Source organism: Pseudophryne corroboree, chromosome 6 (assembly GCF_028390025.1).
Source record: "Pseudophryne corroboree isolate aPseCor3 chromosome 6, aPseCor3.hap2, whole genome shotgun sequence".
NCBI classification, from domain to species: Eukaryota; Metazoa; Chordata; class Amphibia; order Anura; family Myobatrachidae; genus Pseudophryne; species Pseudophryne corroboree.
In genome coordinates, this window is record NC_086449.1 from 261,492,884 (window position 1) to 261,514,436 (window position 21,553).

Below are 21,553 nucleotides of genomic sequence, written 5' to 3' on the forward strand. Positions count from 1 at the left end.
AAGGCTTCATAATCTCGTCCTCCTGGACCGATTTTTGCCCTACACCAAATTACATGTTCGGAGTTCGGCCTCAAGAGGATGGCCCGGTGGTCGGCGATTCTGGCCTGCCCCACCTCCCCTCGATGGTTGGCGAATTTCTTCTCCTTCTCCAGCAGGTGCACCGTCTGCTGCAAGGCTCTCCGCTCCACTAGGGCGGCTATCTGCATCTCCTGCCGAAGGGCTTCCACTAGCTCATCAGGGCAGTTCTTCAAGACATTCATCCCCAGGATAACGGGAGGTAGGTGAGTGTTAGGAGCCGTGGTGACAAGATACCCTTGCCGGGTCAATGTCGTGTTTCCAATTTTTGTGTCCGCTTCCCAGTAACCCTGATATGTTATGGGTTGTCCATTGCTGGCCAGCAGATGGAGCCAAGTGGTTGGTTGGGACACAATGGCGGCTTCGTCCCAGTGCTGAAGGACCTCGGTGATCCGGATGGTGGAAACTTGTGACCCAGTATCCAACAGAGCTGGAATTTCAATTCCATCGATACAGATCTTCAAGTGTGGGCACTCCCCGACGTATCTGGACCATTCTTGGGGCAGTGGCCCACTTACTGGTTCCTCTCCCGAAGGTCGGTCCGTTGCCTCGGGAGTTCTTCGTTTAAAGCGGCCGCAGGGCAGTTCCTTTCGATATGGCCACTCTGTCGACACCTTCTGCATATCGGGCTCCCTTGAGAGTCGAACTGGTCGGTGGGTCTTCGGCCAGATTCTTTTACCACATCCCAGCAAGGACGACTCCGCACACTTCGTTCTTGACGCCATTCTTGGCGCCTATTCCTCTCTTGGTCCCTGTCGAACTCATCCATCCTTCGGTTCATTCGGGAGAGAGTCGCCGTCATCTCCGCCAGCTTTTGGTTGAGCGTTTCCATAGAATCTGGACTCGGTGAGGCTTGTGCTTGTTGGAGGACCGTTCCTCCTTGGGTTGGTCCGTCAGATTTCCTGAGCGGTGTGGTTTCTCTGTAGCTGTTCTCTTCACTCCACTCCGAAGACGCATCTTTCTCGACATTATTACTCTGATTTTTCCCAAGGATCTGTAGCATCGTCTCTTTGAATTCGGAGAAGGAGCTCTCTGGTTGCCGTCGTCTCTCCATGCGCATTTGAGATCGAATCGTCTCTCCTCTTGCCCCTTCCACAAACAGGTCTATTAATGTTCTGTCTATCCCTTCGACCTCTCGTTCATCCAGAGCCCGTATAGTCTTTGCAGCTTCTTGTAGGGACAGCGCAAAGTCACGCAGTGATTCATCGGGTCTTTGTTTCCTCGCATAAAGGCGGCTCTTTAATTCCGCAATGGTCTGGCAGTCGAATATGGTCACCAGCTTCTTGAAGATGCATTCGACGGTCTTCTTTTCACTGTTTTCCCATGCCTTCACTTCTCGTAGTGCCGAACCGTCAATTGACCCATCACGATCTCTATTTTCTGTTCTTCGGTTAGTGAGTACAGGCGGAACATGGAGTACATCTTGTCTTTGAATTCTTTTAATGTACTCGAACCCGGCACTTGTTTTCCTGCAAACGTTGGTAACCATGGTGCTCCAAAATAGTATGGCATAGTCAACGGTGATGCCGCCATGGTGGTTGTGTTTCCTTGTCCGGGTGACGGTGGTAGCATGGGAGCAGCGGGAACCTGTGTATCCGTCATCTTGCTCGTATCCTGTTCGCGGACGCCAAATGTGATGTGTGCAAAAGCGTACCTGGAGTCTTGCGTCTGTCCGGTGGTGGCCCGTCCGGTTGTGCAGTTCTTGCCGGCTCAAGGTCTACCGGGACCTGCGTAGAACACCTGTATAGGACCTGGGCAGAAGGACGGAGATACCCCAACACGGACAACACCCCAAGGCACACCAGGTACACTACAGTGGACTACGGTAACAGCGATTTATTGTAAACGAAGGTAATCACCATTCGAAGTAACTTGTGTGGCTAAAACATCTGGTACGTTTCAGAAAGGCCCATTACCTTGGGTCACATAACATTTGCAGACTATACAGACACATCATAACGTCAATATAACTGTTTTCAGAACATCAAACACTGGCAATATCATTTAGCAACCCTGCTTCTAGAATATCCAAACAGTGTTCTAATAAGTCATTAGGTGGCGCCGTTGGACAAAGTGAGGGACAGTCTCTGGTCCTAGACAGGGTTCCGAGAAGTTCAAGCTTGGGCGCATATAAGCCACAGTAAGTCACCAGTAGTTCATTGAATCACCTTTCAACTGGTTAGTGGGTGGCCCGGCATACAGAAGCAGCTCTGGCTGCTTAACAGGGGTCTCAGTTCCTCTCCTGTATACTATGGTGAGGTTGGGGCTCTGGGGTCAGACAAGGGTGGTGATGACCACAACGACAGAGGAGGCAGGTTGGTAATGCTGTTCCTTTGGGTCCAGTACATGCCCTGTTTCAGGTATAGCGGTGGCTGTGTCAGTAGGCGTTTCTTTGGGGCTATACCAATGAGGTCCGGTGAGGCTCAGAATATTATCTATGTCAGAGTGTCTGCATCGGGAGTGAATGCATATTTTAGAGCAGTGTGCATTATTAGCTGGCCGTGGGCTAGAGGCACTGTGTGAACTTTAAGTTGGACGTCTGTGTTCCCATACGCTATATAAACTGGTCCTGGGGCAGCTAAAGGTGGGGTGGTCCTCCTTGAAATCCCAGTAACTACCGGGGGCACAGCATTAGTGGAGTAGGTACCTGATTGCCTCTGGACTCTTAACGTAGCTCCGTCCACTGGGGCCATTTGCAGCTCCCTCCTGCTGTGTCAGTCCAACTCCCGGCTAGCCGCAGTGTGGTCCCTCCTTAGCGGCTCCCTGCACGCCGCCCTCACGCTGTCCCGGCCAGCAGCAGCGCCGCGGGTCCCCTCTCTGTCAGCGGCCCTGTTGCTTCTCCGGCTCTCTCTCTCTGTCAGTGCGGCGGTGTCCCGGCGGCTCTTGGCGGCGGCGTTCACACCCGCCTTCAACTCCTGCTCGCGGCGGCTTTTTCTCTCTCTCCCTTCCGTCTCTTCACTCTCCCCGTGTGCGCGCGCCCAACTCCTTTATACTCCCCTTCCGTGGCGGGGAGATGATGGTGTGGCTGAGAGATGTTTGGGGGAGATGATGGTGTGGCTTAGAGACACAGGACAGGAGGTAACACAAGTCTGGTTGAACCTCTTGTATGATAATGACATTGGTTATATTCCTACACTAACAGGCATCTTCTGGATCATGTGATCTTCTACATAAATAGTGACTACCGACTGAAGACGCTGTCTGTCCAGGGAGAATAAATTTTTTCAGAGGTTCCCCATTGTGAGGAACCACCATATACTGTAGGTAAGGTACATATGGAATGCCAATATGTGGTGCTAGACGCTGAATAGGTGGTGCTAAATACACCCCTTTGACAGTGCACCCCCTAATAAAATGTGTTGCACACACCTATGGTGATGCATTGTCCATCCGCGACCCTGAGGAGCCAACTCACAGTACGGGCAGGGCGGGAGGGTGCTTGCTTTTTTGAGACAGTGGAGCTGTGTCAGTGACACGACAGCTACCTCTTAGTATTCACAGAGACAGCTTGCAAGAAACTGAATCTAGGCGAAGCTGCAGCATGCAGGCTCTTCCCAGGCTTTTTTTGAGAGCTGACCGGGTGAAGCACTCTCAGCTCCAATAGCTACAGGTAGGGAGCACCTGCTTCAAGCTGTACTGTGTGAGGGGTGCCAGGGGGCATCTTTGATAAATGTTGGCAGCAGCCTGTGTTTGTGTTTTAAGTGAAAGAGGTGTGTGTGCATTTTTAAACAAAAGAGGTGTGTGTGTGTGTGCATTTGTAAATAAAAGGGGTGTGTGTGTAAATTTGTATAAAAAAAAAAGAGGTGTGCGTTTGTAAATAAAAGGGGTGTGTGTGCGTTTGTAAATAAAAGACATGTGCGTTTGTAAATAAAGAGGTGTGTGCGCACTTGTAAATAAAAGAGGGGGTGTGGCCGTTTCTAAATAAAAGAGGTGATGTGCGTTTGTAAATAAAAGTGTGTGTGTGTACGTTTGTAAATAAAAGAGGGGTGTGTGCGTTTGTAAATAAAAGGGGTGTGGGGGGTTTGTAAATAAGGTGTGTGTGTGCGTGCATTTGTAAATAAGAGGGGTGTGTGTGAGCATTTTTAAATAAGAAGTGTGTGTGTGTGCGGTTTTAAATAAAAGGTGTGTATGCACGCATTTGTAAATAAAAGAGGTTTGTGTAACTGTTTATTTTAAATAGGCAAAACACTGTTTCAAAATGTGTCAGCTACTAGTGTGGTTATTGTTGGGTAGGGTTAAGGTTGCCTATGGCCTTACAGCTGTACTGGGGGATATATAAACTGTTAAAAACATATATAATATATATTGTATGCATAGAAATGGTGGCATTCACTGATTTTCATCGCCCAAATAATGAAGATTCACAGATGTCCACAGGCTATTGGGGGGGAAGGGGCACCAACATTTATCTTGCCTCCGGGCAACTGGGGCAAACTTACGCCACTGAGCAGAGATGTAGAATGCTGTTAGGTGTGGTTTTAAATATATGACAGTCTTGGAAGACCTGGAGATGGTAAGTCCATAACCAACACCTATCCACTAAGGGATAAATATAGAAACTGACCAGCAGATGACTCACTGGAAGCTGGAGGTATAGATGAAATGCTGTGATGGCATGAGCACTGATGTACTGCCGGAGATGCTGGATGGAACCAGACCAGATGGTGCGGGTGCACAGAACTCACTTGATGAAGTGGCGATGAGATGACAGGAGCACCGAAGATGAACTGTGAGATGTTGTTTAAGGCACCAATGTAGCAGGAGATTAAACACTGGTGATGCTAGAGATCGATGGCGAAACACCGATGATGGAATGGAGATCGATGGCGGAACACCGATGTTGAAATAGGGATCGATGGCTGGCAGGACAGAGCACCGCTGGAAGCTGGAAACTGGAATCCAGTGTCAGGTAACTGCCGGTTGCAGAAGGCAATGCTGGAGATCGATGGCGGAACACCGATGGTTACTGGCAGGGCAGAGCACCGCTGGAAGCTGGAAGCCGGTGTCGGGTAACTGCCGGTCACAGGATGCAATGCTGGGACACTACAGAGTCAGGCTGCACCGCAAGGTGGTAGCTGGTGCGGGTCTCTAGTGGAGCTGAGCACAGGAGCTGGAATACCTGGATCAATAACAAAAACACCACAAGCAGGAAAGCCTTCTATCACAGGGTATGACAACTGAAGCACTGACACCTAAGCAGCCTTAATGCAGCATATTTATCTCAGCTGGGAAGCAGGTATTGGCTGGGCAATTAAGCAGAGTCCAGAGTGCAGCTGCTGGATAATTAGGCAGAGACCAGCGTGCAGCTGATAGGCTGAAAAGTAAAATGTGATGTAAACAAACATGGCTGCGCCCATGTTTGAATTTGGAGAGAAAGACTGTTTGTAACTTGCATGTGAGTTTTAACCATGATGCTGCCAGAATCACAATGAAGAGACTTGAGGCAATGGGATGCAGCGTGCTGCACGCAGACAACGCAGATGGAATCCAAGCTTGGAACGCTGGGACAGTCTCAGGAGGCATTTGGAAGGTAAATACAGATGAGAAATTACCCGGATCGTGACAATATATATATCTCCAAATATCCAGCACTCCTATTAACTTAAATATGTATAATTACCCGGGGGTGCTCTGTGAGGTGATGACATCTAATATATGTAGCGCGATGGCGGCACTCCGAGACTGTGGTAACTTAAAAAGGTGCTTAAGTGCTTTATGCTTTCAAAGTTTTGGGATTGTAAAACTGTTACAATATATGTTAAAAAATAAATGTTTTTCTATAATAATATTATAAGCGAAAAAAAACTAAGCCAAAAGTTGGGGGGGGGAGGGGGCACTTCTGTATTAGCCTAGGGCGGCTGGAACCCTTAATCAGGGCCTGCCTTTCCCAGAACCATCACCCCTCACCCATAGCAGTCCTCATTATATTTTAAATAGGAACAGAGTGCACATTCGGTGCACAGGCCAAAAAGAGGCGTGTTCTTGCTGGGAAGGGGCATGGCCACACAACAGTACCCCCAATTCAAATTACAGCACACAGTAATGCAACTTTATTCACATTATATCATGCGATAGTGTCCCTTATTCACGTTACATCACACAGTAGAACCACTTTACCTTATATACGTTACTCCCCACAGTAGTGCCCCTTATTCACATTACATCACACTCGATTGCTCCTTATTCACATTACACCACACCATATTGCTCTTTATTCACATTAGACCACACAGTAGTGCCCTTTCTATATGTTACGCCACACAGTAGAGAACCTTATACACATAATGCCACACATTAGTAATGCCTTTATACACATAATACCACACAGTAATGCCTCTTACACATATGACTCACATTATTAATGTCCTTATAAACATAATCACCTTACACATTATCCCAACCTTTATTAATGCCTTTATACACATAATGGCCCTCATTCCGAGTTGATCGGTCGCAAGGCGAATTTAGCAGAGTTACACACGCTAAGCCGCCGCCTACTGGGAGTGAATCTTAGCTTCTTAAAATTGCGACCGATGTATTCGCAATATTGCGATTACTAACTACTTAGCAGTTTCAGAGTAGCTCCAGACTTACTCTGCCTGTGCGATCAGTTCAGTGCTTGTCGTTCCTGGTTGACGTCACAAACACACCCAGCGTTCGCCCAGGCACTCCCACCGTTTCCCCGGCCACTCCTGCGTTTTTTCCGGAAACGGTAGCGTTTTCAGCCACACGCCCCAGAAACGCCGTGTTTCCGCCCAGTAACACCCATTTCCTGTCAATCACATTACGATCGCCGGAGCGAAGAAAAAGCCATGAGTAAAAATACTATCTTCATAGTAAAGTTACTTGGCGCAGTCGCAGTGCGAACATTGCGCATGCGTACTAAGCGGATTTTCACTGCGATGCGATGAAAAATACCGAGCGAACAACTCGGAATGAGGGCCAATGTCCCTTACACATATTCCACACATGTTTAATGCCCTTAAACACATAATGACACACATAATGCCCCTTACACATACTGTATGCCGCATATTATTAATGCCCTTATACACATAATGACACACATAGTGCCCCTTATGTGGCATTCCTATATTCTGTGTGCGACTGTGGCTGTATCTGCATACGAAATGCTACATTACAGTGATTTCCAGGAACACACTGTAACGTAGCATTTCGTATGCAGATACAGCAGCAATCACACACAGAATATAGGCATGCCACATATCATTTTAATCAGCAGAAGCTGCTTGTGCCCCTAGGCATTATAGATCCCCTAGAATTTGCCTATACCTAGGGCCGACTCTGAGGGTGAGTGTGTAATGTGGATTGGAGATGTTAATATATGTAGCATAAATATGTTAAATGTTACATATGGAAAGTTGATATTTGCTGCTGTGTTTTGTTGTACTGATATGGACAGTGGGTCATCTTGGGCAACTTGTCAGGCTGCAGCCAGACTAGCCAGGAGGCAATTTATGCAAAGAGTGAGGCTGCAGTGCAGAGACTAGCTATAAGGTGAATGTAATGGGATGTTACTCCAGTGCTCTCTTTCGCCCGGGGCACTAAGTGTCTTTTTACAGCTTTGGGAGGTGGCAAGGGATTGTGTTGTGTCGGCTGTCACTCAATGGTGTAGACATGCATCGGTGGTGACATATTTGAGACAGTCTAAGATGGCATCTTCCTGGCTGCGGGCCTCTCGGTCTGCTGATGGAAACTCTGACAGTGGTCGGTGAATAGGATAGGGAGGAGGAATCAGGACTTGGCAAGAGTGGAGCGTGGAGGAGTGCAGGAGGTAGCGTAGCAGATGAGCCAGCGTGTCAGAACAGCTCAAGGAAACCATAAGACAGAGGCCCTCTGCGGGAGAGAGTGCGCATGTAGTGGGAGCCCATGAGAGGGGATGTAGTTAATATACCGCCTGTCGGGATCCCAGTGTTCTGGATTCCGTCGTCGGAATACCGATAGTCGGGGAAATGCTGGCGGTCGGAATCCTGTCTGAGGACGTGAGCAGCAACAGTGCCTTTTTGGGTGGTCCCTCCTTCTTGAAAACCATGGATGCCCTGGGTGCCCTCATGTTTTGGCAGCCTCGGCCCCACAATTTCTAATGGCAGCCCTGATGGTGGCATCATGTGAGTAATGTCGCTTTCACATCGCAATGCCAGGTCGCTCCCGGGAATTGGAAGCGGGAACCTTCTCGGGTGCGACCTGGCATTGATCCGGCAACCTGTTCACACTGCACCTGACCCGGTAATAACCCGGGAATTACCCTGCTTTATTCCCGGTTTGAATTACCGGGTCAGGCGACCTAGGAATTCGTCAGTGACCCCATTCGCAGCGACCTGCATCGACCCAGCAATATACCGGGTCGATACCGGGCTATTTGTGTGGTGTGAAAGGGGTATAAAAGTGACTCTCTACTTGCAGAAGACCCTGGTGAGTGCGCTCTATTTTCTTTGAAATGAAGCTAACAACACTGAAATTGTAATACTACATAAATGCAAGAATCTGATTCCCCTGTAGCCAGGAAATAGAACTGAAAATGTAATCACTATTTCTGATCACGGTCTAATTTCCCTGAAATCAAGTCTGATTCAGAAACGGACACAGAAGCGCTTACAGCTGCATCTCCTGGCGGATGCCCATACATGACTTTGGGCCTAATTCAGACCTGATCGCTACCAGGCGATTTTTGCACTGCTGCGATCAGATAGTCGCCGCCTACAGGGGGAGTGTATTTTAGCTGTGCAAGTGTGCGAATGCATGTGTAGCAGAGCTGTACAAACAGATTTTGCGCAGTCTCTGCTCAGACCAGGACTTACTCAGCCACTGCGATCGCTTCAGCCTGTCATGGACCGGAATTGATGTCAGACACCCACCCTGCAGATGCTTGGACATGCCCGCGTTTTTCCAAACACTCACAGAAAACGGTATCCGGACTCCAGGTCGACAACAAAAAGGTCGACACACCTTATGTTGACGCCAATTGGTCGACACACCTTAGGTCGACATGGCCAAAAGGTCGACATGGACAAAGGGTCGACATGGACAAAAGGTCGACAGGAACAAGGTCGACATGGAAAAAGGTCATCATGAGTTTTTCACATTTTTTTTCTTTTTTGGAACCTTTTCATACTTAACGATACACGTGGACTACGATTGAAACGATAATCTGTGCCGAGCGAAGTGGAGCATGGCGAGCGAACGCGGTGCACTAATTGGGGTTCCCGGTCACTCTACGAAGAAAACGACACCAAAAAAACATAAAAAACTCATGTCGACCTTTTTCCATGTCGACCTTGTTCCTGTCGACATGTTGTCCATGTCGACCTAAGGTGTGTCGACCAATTGGCGTCGACCTAAGGTGTGTCGACCTTTTTGTTGTCGACCTGGAGTCCCAGACCCACAGAAAACGGTCAGTTGACACCCACAAACGCCCTCTTCCTGTCAATCTCCTTGCGATCGCCTTTGCGAATGAATTATTCGCACAAGCCCACCGCTGAGCGGCAATCCGCTTTGTACCCGTGCAACGCACCTGTGTATTGCGGTACATATGCATGCGCAGTTTAGACCTGATCGCCCGCTGTGCGAAAACGCAGCCTAGCGATCAGGTCTGAATTACCCCCTTTATAGAAATGCCATTACAAAGCCCTTCCCTTGTGTACATCTGTGCATATAAATGTGCATGGACTGAGATGCCCACTTTTGCGCCCGCACAGGATTTAATACCAATCGATGTGTACTTAGATGCCACCATCGAAATCTGCACCAGCCCTGTGGCAGGTGCAGTTTCTCCATCTGTGTATGGCCTCCTATGTGAGTGATCGAGCGTCTGTGTACGCAATCACTTTCACTGACACACCCGTAATACGCATGCAAAATGTGACAAGACACATGAGTGGTGCAACATAGATGCACAAATGGCGTGACATAGACACACAAGCGGGTTGATATAGATGCATCCGCAGTAGCAGAAAAATCTCTCCACTGCGTCCAACATCAGTAATGTGTACACCCCTGAATCAGGCCTCAAGTGTTCAGTTTACTCTCATTTTTAAGGGGTCTGTGTACTAAACCTTGGAGAGAGATAAAGTGGATGGTGATAAAGGGGGAGATGTATGATCCTGGTACATATCGTGTCAATATGGCTCTTCCTGCTTCGCCCCATACACTACTAGACCAATAATACCCGATTTCAGCCCGATATATTGGGTGAAATCAGGCATTTTCGGTGTGCTTTTCCCCCGATCCGATCCGATGCGCGTTCCCGTGTGCTTCGGATCGGATCCCCCTAGATCCGACATATCACGAGTGCTGCACTCGTTATATGTCGGATCACACAGTAAATGGATGGGAAAGTAAAAGATACATATTATGCAAAAAAAACTGCATACGATATATCTAATACTATCCTGCCAACGGGGAGGCTGCCGGGAGGTTGGAGGAAATCTTACATGACATGATAGACCGTCATGTCGTATAAGTGTATGGGGCCCTTTAGAACAACCCCTCTGATGATCCCTGCCAGGCAGGGCCGGATTAAGCCTGGTGGGGCCCCGGGCAATGAAGTTGTGGGGGCCCCCACTACAGTAGATGACAGACCCCTGAGCCCCCCCTTACACACACACACACACACACACACACACACACACACACACACACACACACACACCCATGCTACACACAACACACACACACACACACACACACACATATATTACACCCATGCAGAGGTCATTATTGACCTCTAGTGTCTGTGCGGCGCTGCTATGGGAGAGAAGTCATGACGTCTCTCCCATAGAGAGGAGCCGTGAGCGGCCAGACGGAACAGCAGCAGCAGCAGCAGCAGCGGTTCGGGAAGCAGAAGCGGAGCAGTGAAAGTATTGGGTTTTTTTGTGTGTGTTTGTAAGCGGCCACTAAGGGGCACAGCAACATGGGGCACAACTACTGGGGGCACAACTACAGGGGGCACAACTACTGGGGGCATAGCTATAGGTGGCACAACTACTGGGGCAAATCTACTGGGGGCATAGCTACAGGGGTAAATCTACTGGGGGCACAGCTACTGGGGGCATAGCTACAGGGAGCAAATCTACTGGGGGCAAATCAACTGGGGGCACAACTACTTGGGGCAAATCTAGGGGGGCATAACTGTGGCCATGCCCCCCCCCCCCCTATGAAGCCACGTCCCTATTATTTACGCGCGCCTTCGGCACACAGTTTTCCCCACTGGGGGTGGGGTGGGGGAGGGGGCGCCAGTGGAAACTTTCACACTGGGCACCACAAGGTGTAGAACCGGCCCTGACAGACACATGCGTGCACGCTACCTGTCCGTCTAGCGGTTGCCAGAGTCAATGCCCCCACACCCAGGAGCGTAGTAGTCTCCCCTCTCCCGGCGGCTCAGCTGTTCATTAACAGCACCGCCGAGGAGGTGTTCCTTGCACAGCATTTCATAGTCTTGCGGGATGCTGCATTGAAATCCCGCGAGACTACGAAATGCGGTGCAAGGAACACCTCCTCGGCGGCGCTGTTAATGAACAGCTGAGCTGAGCCGCCGGGAGGGGGGAGACTATTACGCTTCTGGGTGTGGGGGCCCCAAATGTGTGGGGGCCTCGGGACGACCGCCACTTTTGCCCCTCCCCTAATCCGGCCCTGCTGCCAGGCCCAGCACAGTGCATGAGCTTAGTGCTGATGCGCTGTGTCCCCCACCCCAGCTGGCTCAATGGGCATGTACGAGATCTCACAAGCATCGCGACATCTCACGGTCAGGGTGGAGTCGACAGATGACGCAGCCAGGGACAACGCCGTCACTGCTGTGGTGAATGGTGAACGACACATGCAGCTGGCGAAATCGAAGCTGCAGATGTCGGAATGGTCAGTACTGCTGTCACTGACTGTTCATACATTGCCCTGCACATCTGCGTGCCGGTAATTACTGCAGTCAAACATGGGGGAAACTGGTATCAGTGTGGATAACACACGCTAATGCCACTTCTTCCCCGCAACAAGTGTTCATACATCTGCCCCAAACTACCAGCCAGCCAGCTCCTAACTGCCAGGTCACAGGCTGGGTTTGAAAAATGACAGGAGCTGTTGGCTAGTACTTTATCTCTCTCTGGGCGGGATGTACTAACGGGAAAATGCGGTAAAACCCCCATTTTCGGGGGGTTTACCGCATTTTCATATGTACTAAAACCCTACCGCCAGGTTTACGACGCCGGGGGTATCGCCATCTTTTGATGGCGATACCCTATAGAAGCTTATGGGCTTCTTACTGCCGCCGCCAACCTGCGCCGCTCACGGTGACCTCCCTCCCGCCGCCCCCCCTCCTTCTTCTCCCCCGCAGCACAGCCTTGTCTCCTTCCGGCTGCAGGGGGGAGAAGGAGGATCACGGGAACTCCCTGCACTTCACCTCCCGGGGATGGGAGGTGAGGTAAGCCGCCTCAAACCCTCTCCTGCGGACCATCACTAATCGCAGGACACCCCTCGCATCGCTTTGAGATACTAATCGCATATATTAGCATATATGCGATTAGCATCATTGCGATGAGAGGCGATGACCCGCGATCATTGATAGTACATCCCGCCCCCTCTCTCTCTCTCTCCAAGGCTTAGTACATTGGCCCTCATTCCGAGTTGATCACTCGCTAGCTAATTTTTGCAGAGCAGCGATCAGATAGTCGCCGCCTCTAGCGGAGTGTATTTTCGCTTTGCAAGTGTGCGAACACTTGTGCAGCCGAGCGGGACAAAAATGTTTTTTTGCAGTTTCTGAGTAGCTCTGAACTTACTCAGCCCTTGTGATTACTTCAACCTGTCCGGTCCCGGAATTGACGTCAGACACCCGCCCTGCAAACGCCTGGACACGCCTGCGTTTTCCCTACCACTCCCAGAAAACGGTCAGTTGACACCCATAAATGCCCTCTTCCTGTCAGACTTCTTGCGATCGGTTGTGTGAATGGATTTGTTGCTAGAAACATGGCACAGCAACGATGCTGTTTGTACCTGTACAACGCGCGTGCGCATTGCGGTGCATATGCATGCGCAGTAGTAACCTGATCACTGCGTTGAGAAAAACGGCAGCGAGCGATCAACTCGGAATGAGGGCCACAAACCCCTAAAATGTCTAATTACATTTTTGTTAACTCTCATAAATAAGTAGAAAAAACATCGGTGGCTATCAATAGCTAATAATTCTCATCTACACAATTATTGGCAAATATTATAATTAGTCAGTGTATTGTGTGAGCAGGGATTACTTTTATTGGAGTAAGAGGGTCAGTGTGAGACACAGGGAAGGAGTATTAGTGCATACACCTGCCGCCGCTGACAGGAGCACAGCCACAGGCGCCGGGGTAATAATAACCCAGCAGCAGCTCCCGCAGCTACCCGGGCTGCTCTCGCCGCCGGTACATCACCAGGGCAGCGCACATTTCCCGGGGAGGTAATATATGGGGACACCCCTCCGCGCGGCTCCGTACTCGTCCTCGGCTAGACCACGGTAACATGGCTTCGTCCACTCCCGCCAGAAGCACGACTTGGGCAGCCCCCGGTGGAGCCCCATCCCCGGGCAGTCCCACCCGCCTGAGCCGCATACAGGAGAAAGAGGAGCTGCGGCACCTGAATGACCGCCTGGCCGCTTACATCGAGCGGGTGAGGTCGCTGGAGGCGGACAAGTCGCTGCTGAGGCTGCAGCTGGATGAGAAGGAGGAGGTCACCACCCGGGAGGTGTCCAACCTCCGCCTGCTCTACGAGACCGAGCTCGCCGACGCCCGCAAGCTGCTGGACCACACGGCTAACGAGAGGGCCCGGCTGCAGGTGGAACTCGGCAAGGTCCGGGAGGAGCTGCGACAGCTGCAGGCCAGGTCACCCACCTATAGCTGCACTATATACAGATCTGATACACTCACGCAGGTCACACACCTACCTATTCTTACATATACATAAGGATATAGTACACGGGTCACCCACCTATTGCTGCGCTATATACAGGGATATAATAACACTGCTCACTGGTGTTTGCTGACATGTGAAAGGTGGAAATTTTCTATGGATCCCCATTTATAGGTAATTCTGCAGCTGGTAATATACCTGTAGGCAAATACTCCCCTTGTAGAATGAGTCTATGGTAGCCCTTGCATGGCTATTCTGATGTGAAAGTATGCTGTCAGCATGACCTCTAGTCTTCTCCCTCCTTTTGTTTATTGATTATTAATTTTTTTTTTTTTTTTTGTAACCAACAAACAATTGTCTGTTCTACTCAAAATGTCATAAATTTACTGAGAAACATTTGCTATATATCATATGTTGATCCTTTGAGTAAATAAACGTTCACTAGCACTTTTTGCTACTTTTGCACAAGATGGATACACTTGTCTGTAATGAGCATGGTATACCACTAGTTTACAAAGTATGTTACATAGTACAGATACTGTATCTACAGTCAAAACTTATATTTTATCAGTTACCTTATACACCTATTTTGTAGACAATGAAGCATTTTAATAATATTTTAAGTAAATGTAATAACTCGGTCATTTTGTACTCTGAATGGGCTTCAGTACTCAATGGAATACCGCGGGGTTCAGTACTCGAACCTTTGTTGTTTAACATTCATTAATGACCTAGAAGAGGGACTGGAAAGCACAGTGTCAATTTTCACAGATGATACTAAACTATGTAGAGTAATTAATTCAGACAAGGATTCTGAGTCTACAGCATAGTTCTGCAAACTCAGTCCTCATTACCACACTGTGCATGTTTTGCAGGTCTCCTCACAGAATCACAAGTGAAATAATTAACTCCACCTGTGGACCTTTTAAAATGTGTCTGTGAGTAATTAATACACCTGTGCACCTGCTGCATTACCTGCAAAACATGCACTGTGTGGGGTAATGAGGTCCGAGTTTGCAGACCTACTGTATGCTTTACAGAATGACTTATCTAGACTGGGCGGATAAATGGGGAATGAGGTTCAATGCAGACAAATGTAAAGTTATGCACCCTGGGACTAAGAACAATCAGGCAGCCTATAAACTAAATGGGGAAACTGTAGGGATAACTGTAGTTGAAAAAGATTTTGGAGTGCTCATCGACAATAAACATAGTAACAGTACGCAATGTCAAATTGCAACAACAAAAGCAAATAAGGTGTTAGCATGCATTAAACGGGGAATGGAGACAAGGTATGAGAGTGTAATCCTGCCACTGTATAAATCATTGGTGCGGCCACATCTGGAATATTGTGTACAGTCAGCGGTGTAAGTGGGTGGGTACAGCGTACCCTTAAAGAATTTAGCCGTGGGTATGCTGTACCCCCACCGACGGGCCGCCGCTCCCTCCCTCTGCTGCTCATCGTCGCTCCCGCTGTTGTGAGGGGAGGAGAGTGCAGCCTGTGCCTTTCCTGCCCCCTCAGTGTCTTCGTTCAATTCAGCGCCGCCCATGAGCCAATCAGAGCGCACGGACCGGCAGCCACGGCTGCCGGACCGCGAGCTTTGATTGGCTCACGGATCGGCGCTGAATTGAACCAAGACACCCGCACCTGCCGGAGACTGAGGGGAAGGAGAGGCGCAGGCTGCGCTCTCCTCCCCTCACACAGACACACGCAGGACAGCAGCAGGGGAGGGGGTTCATGTCTACCTGGCACTGGGGGGACATATCTGCCACTGGGGGGACGTGTACCTGGCACGGGGGGCATATCTGGCACTGGGGGGACGTGTACCTGGCACTGGGGGCATATCTGGCACTGGGGGGGGACATGTGTACCTGGCACTGGGGGCATATCTGGCACTGGGGGGGGACGGACATGTGTATCTGGCACTGGGGGCATATCTGGCACTGGGGGGGACATGTGTATCTGGCACTGGGGGGGACATGTGTATCTGGAACTGGGGGCATATCTGGCACTGGAGGGGGGACATGTGTATCTGGCACTGGGGGCATATCTGGCACTGGGGGAGGGACATGTGTATCTGGCACTGGGGGCATATCTGGCACTGGAGGGGGGACATGTGTATCTGGCACTGGGGGCATATCTGGCACTGGAGGGGGGACATGTGTATCTGGCACTGGGGATATATCTGGCACTGGAGGGGGGACATGTGTATCTGGCACTGGGGGCATATCTGGCACTGGAGGGGGGACATGTGTATCTGGCACTGGGGGCATATCTGGCACTGGAGGGGGGACATGTGTATCTGGCACTGGGGGCATATCTGGCACTGGAGGGGGGACGTGTATCTGGCACTGGGGGCATATCTGGCACTGGAGGGGGGACATGTGTATCTGGCACTGGGGGCATATCTGGCACTGGAGGGGGGACATGTGTATCTGGCACTGGGGGCATATCTGGCACTGGGGGAGGGACATGTGTATCTGGCACTGGGGGCATATCTGGCACTGGAGGGGGGACATGTGTATCTGGCACTGGGGGCATATCTGGCACTGGAGGGGGGACATGTGTATCTGGCACTGGGGGCATATCTGGCACTGGAGGGGGGACATGTGTATCTGGCACTGGGGATATATCTGGCACTGGAGGGGGGACATGTGTATCTGGCACTGGGGGCATATCTGGCACTGGAGGGGGGACATGTGTATCTGGCACTGGGGGCATATCTGGCACTGGAGGGGGGACATGTGTATCTGGCACTGGGGGCATATCTGGCACTGGAGGGGGGACATGTGTATCTGGCACTGGGGGCATATCTGGCACTGGAGGGGGGACATGTGTATCTGGCACTGGGGGCATATCTGGCACTGGAGGGGGGACGTGTATCTGGCACTGGGGGCATATCTTGCACTGGGGGAGGGACATGTGTATCTGGCACTGGGGGCATATCTGGCACTGGGGGGGACGTGTATCTGGCACTGTGGGGGGGGGGCGTGTTACTGGCATTGGGGGGGGGGGCGTGTATCTGGCACTGGGGGCATATCTGGCACTGCAGGGACATGTGTATCTGGCACTGTGACCATATCTGGCACTGCGGGGACATGTGTATCTGGCACTGGGGGCATATCTGGCACTGTGGGGGCATTTCTGTATTTGGCACTGTGGGGCAATGTATATCTGACACAGTGGGGGCATTTGTGTATCTGGCACTGTGGGGGCATTGTATATCTGGCACTGTGGGGCAATGTGTATCTGGCACTATTGGGGTCATATGTGTATCTCCCCCTCCCCCCATGTGTATCACGCTCCCATTTTCATTGGCCATGCCCCATGTGGCATTTGGCCACACCCATTTTTTGGGTGCGCGCGCCTTTGGCGCGCACACACAGTACCTGTGAGACATTTTTTCTATTTGCACCACTGTGTACAGTTCTGGGCACCTCACTATAAAAAACATATCTTGGAACTCAAAAAAGTTCAGAGGCAAGCCACCAAACTGGTTAAGGGGTTAGAGGCACTGGATTATGAGGAAAGACTTAAAAGGTTAGATATGTTTACACTGGAAAAGAGGCTACAGGGAGGCAACATTATTAATATTTTTAAATACATTAATGAACAATTCAAGGATTTATCAAATGATTTGTTTATTAAAAAAAAACAAAACACTACTTAGTTAGGACACGAGGACATCCACTGAGGTTAGAAGAAAAAAAATTCCATACACAACGGAGAAAAGGGTTCTTCACAGTAAGGATTTGGAATTCTCTGCCAGAGAAGGTAGTAATGGACTCAATCAATAAGTTAAAAAATGAATTAGATAAATTCCAAGCGGGAAAAAAATATCCAAGGAGACAGCATTTAATTAATATAGAAAAAAAATAGAAATTATAATGCAGGTTGAATTTGATGGACGTTTTTGTCTTTTTCAACCTCAACAATTATATAACTCTGTAACCCTTTGTGCTTAAAAATGTGTATCTTAAAAGCTGGGTACACACTGGGTGACAAATCGTCTGCTTGAGTGAACGTACGAACAATGGGGGTAATTCCAAGTTGATCGCAGCAGGAATTCTGTTAGCAATTGGGCAAAACCATGTGCACTGCAGGGGAGGCAGATATAACATGTGCAGAGAGAGTTAGATTTGGGTGGGGTGTGTTCAATCTGCAGTCTTATTTGCAGTGTAAAAATAAAGCAGCCAGTATTTACCCTGCACAGAAATAAAATAACCCACCCAAATCTAACTCTCTCTGCAAATGTTATATCTGCCTCCCTTGCAGTGCACATGGTTTTGCCCTGCTGTGATCAACTTGGAATTACCCCCAATGTCCAATATATCTGCAATATATCTGCAGATATATCAGCGCAACTAGCTGTGTGAACAGATGATCCTTTGGCCGCCGGTACACTGGCTGCAGGGTCTGATGTCAAAGCTGGGCAGGTAAACTGAAATGCCCGCCCAGCTGTGACATCGGGATGAAATGTTGAGTGACTGATTTGGTAAGTGTTATGCTTTCCCGGATCGGCCGCTCGGTCGACACTTCGGCAGACAAGGACGTGACTACCATAGGTGCAGGCAGTGCAGCTGCTATAGGGCCGAGAGCTGAGGGGTGCCACCTTCCCTGTCACAGTTACATGTGTTGTATACATTTTCGCCATTGGGTGGTACGTAGGGGTCCTTTCAAACTTTTTCCTTGGGGCCTGCAATATATCTAGGTATGCCCCTCGACCTGCTCATTGTAGTGTGGTATAAAATAAACTGGAGGGAATTATAGTGTTATATAATATGAACCGGGGCACTGTAATGTGGCACAATATGAATTGGGAGCACTGTATATCATAATGTGAATTGGAGGTACTGTGCAGCATAATGTGTACTGGCAGCTCTGAAATGTGACATAGGGTGAACTTAAGCACTACTGTGATTCATAAAATAAACTAGGGCACTACTATGGGGATAACATTAAATAAGTCTCTACTATGCTTCAGAAAATAATGAACTAGGGCACTATTATAGGGCATAAAATTAACAACTGCTGCAAAAAAGTGTCTCTCTAGAAGCATTGGGATGGGGGGCCATCAAAATGTTGCTATGGGGTATGGGGTCCACAAAGTTCTGGCTACACCCCTGTCGGCAGATATCTCTGGTTAGTGTGTATCCTGCTTTAGAGCTGGCAGAGTTTTGGAAACCCTGTCTTATAATGTCCTTACAAGGTTCCACTAGCTAAAGTGTTAGTTCTTGGTTATTTCATTACAGAAATGGCAAAAAAGAAGCAGATTTAAGTCTGGCTCAAAATCAGTTGCGAGATGTGGAAGCAAAGCTCAACTCAAAGGAAGCGGAGCTGACTACTGCGCTACGTGCCAGAAGAAGTGTAGAAGAGCAGTTGCAAGATCTGAAGGCACAAATTGCTGAAGTAAGAACTCTCCATTACTCTCTCCTTACTACTCTCCTCTTACCAGTATAGCTCTCTTTTCTAATGTTCTTTTTTCTCAAGTATGACATCTATAGTATGTCAGAATAAGGTACATTAACATATTGTATGGAGATGCCAGAGTTGCTGCCTGATTCATTTAAAATCGGATAGAAGTCCAACTTTTTAATGCTGAATGAGCTTTTCAATATTGCAAATGCACAGTAATCGTGTGCTATGTACACTTCAGATCGTATTATTATGGCTCCACTAGTTAAAAGCCCATCAAAAATGACTGACACCAGGGCCAGATTATAAAGGGGAGGGGGGGGGGGTGGTTGCTACCCGCACAGAAGCTGCCTGGTTTCTGGAAGTCTTGCTGCTGGGAGCTGGGGCTTTGTCATGCTGAAGACGTGTGTGTGTGTGTGTGTGTGTGTGTGTGTGTGTATATATGTATATATATATATATATATATATATATATATATATATATATATATATATATATATATATATATATATATATATATATATTTTTTTTTTTTTTTTTTGCCCAGTCTGTGGGTAGAGGACATTAGTAGCCACCAGCAGCTAGCCATAGGGGTCTGGCCATGGCCTGTGTGGGAGGGACAAGCACAGGACCCCGCCCCTCCACCAGGGCACAGTATATGTAAGGCAGTTGAGCTGATTATCTGCCTCCTCACCCACATAGTCTGCAGCCCCAGCACCGACCCCTCCTCACCACCCATCTGGTGGTTCCTACATCTGTTTCCTGGTTACTGCTGCTACTTGTTGCCAAGTCCCAGTATGGCAAGTAACCTGGGGTTGTAGCAAAGTGTGCTGTATATGGCGGAAGCAGTATATGGAGGAGGATTGTGCCCTGTATATAGGGGGCACTATATGGAGGGGTATGAGGGTACAGTGTGTATATAGAGGCAGTATATGGTGTGGGGGTGCACTGTACATAGGGGGTGTATGTGTGTGTGTGTGTGTGACCTTGTCCCTCCAGTGTCTGCCGGCAGCACCACGTGAGGAGCAGCATTAGATTAATGTAACCATAAGTGGAGATCAAATAAGAGGATAGAAAATCCAGTCAATTTTGAATATGAAAGGTTGTTATAAATGGCAACTGCCATACCAAAAACCTACCCCTGCCCCCACTCTATCTCTCTAGCACCCTCTCTCCATATTCAGCATGTGTGAAACAGTTGGATCAATGTTGGCTGTAACATCTCCCTGAATGATCACTTTCATCTTCAGTTGCTCTGTGTGGCGGCCTCCAGTGGCCAACAGTGCAAATAACAGAGGTGAGGAGCAGTTAGCCTTTTATTATATTGGTTATGAATAAAGAGGTGGACATGGGAAAGACCAAGCTAGCATGCCTAAAGTAATATATTGTGATTTCTCTAACGTCCTAGTGGATGCTGGGAACTCCGTAAGGACCATGGGGAATAGCGGGCTCCGAAGGAGGCTGGGCACTCTAGAAAGATTTAGGACTACCTGGTGTGCACTGGCTCCTCCCACTATGACCCTCCTCCAAGCCTCAGTTAGATTTCGTGCCCGGCCGAGGTTGGATGCACACTAGGGGCTCTCCTGAGCCCTTAGAAAGAAAGTATAGTTTTAGGTTTTTTATTTTGAGTGAGACCTGCTGGCAACAGGCTCACTGCAGCGAGGGACTAAGGGGAGAAGAAGCGAACTCGCCTGCTTGCAGCCGGATTGGGCTTCTTAGGCTACTGGACACCATTAGCTCCAGAGGGATCGACCGCAGGCCCAGTCCTTGGTGTTCGGTCCCGGAGCCGCGCCGCCGTCCCCCTTACAGAGCCAGAAGCAAGAAGAGGTCCGGAAAAACGGCGGCAGAAGACATCAGTCTTCACCAAGGTAGCGCACAGCACTGCAGCTGTGCGCCATTGCTCCTCATGCACACTTCACACTCCGGTCACTGAGGGTGCAGGGCGCTTGGGGGGGGGGGGGGGGCGCCCTGAGCTGCAATAAAAACACCTTGGCTGGCAAAAATACCACAATATATAGCCCTAGAGGCTATATATGTGGTAAATTCCCCTGCCAGAATCCTGAAAAAAGTGGGAGAATAGGCCGCGGAAAAGGGGCGGAGCTATCTCCCTCAGACACACTGGCGCCATTTCTCCTTCACAGATCCGCTGGAAGGAAGCTCCCTGGCTCTCCCCTG

At 49.3% G+C, this 21,553-nt stretch overlaps 1 protein-coding gene across 3 annotated transcripts in view; it reads left to right on the forward strand.

The window, feature by feature from the left end:
* The first annotated feature begins 13,375 nt into the window (after nt 1-13,375).
* The window catches only part of LOC134931984 (lamin-L(III)-like), a 123,348-nt gene continuing 115,170 nt past the window's right edge, over nt 13,376-21,553 (forward strand). For 2 of the 3 annotated variants that reach the window (XM_063925949.1, XM_063925947.1), the window contains exons 1-2: nt 13,377-13,934; nt 19,216-19,372. In XM_063925949.1, the coding sequence (XP_063782019.1) occupies nt 13,576-13,934; nt 19,216-19,372 (516 nt within the window). In that variant the 5' untranslated portion in view covers nt 13,377-13,575. Of the gene's footprint in view, nt 13,935-19,215; nt 19,373-21,553 lie in introns of all 3 variants that reach the window. The other variant, XM_063925948.1, reaches the window with a different exon arrangement.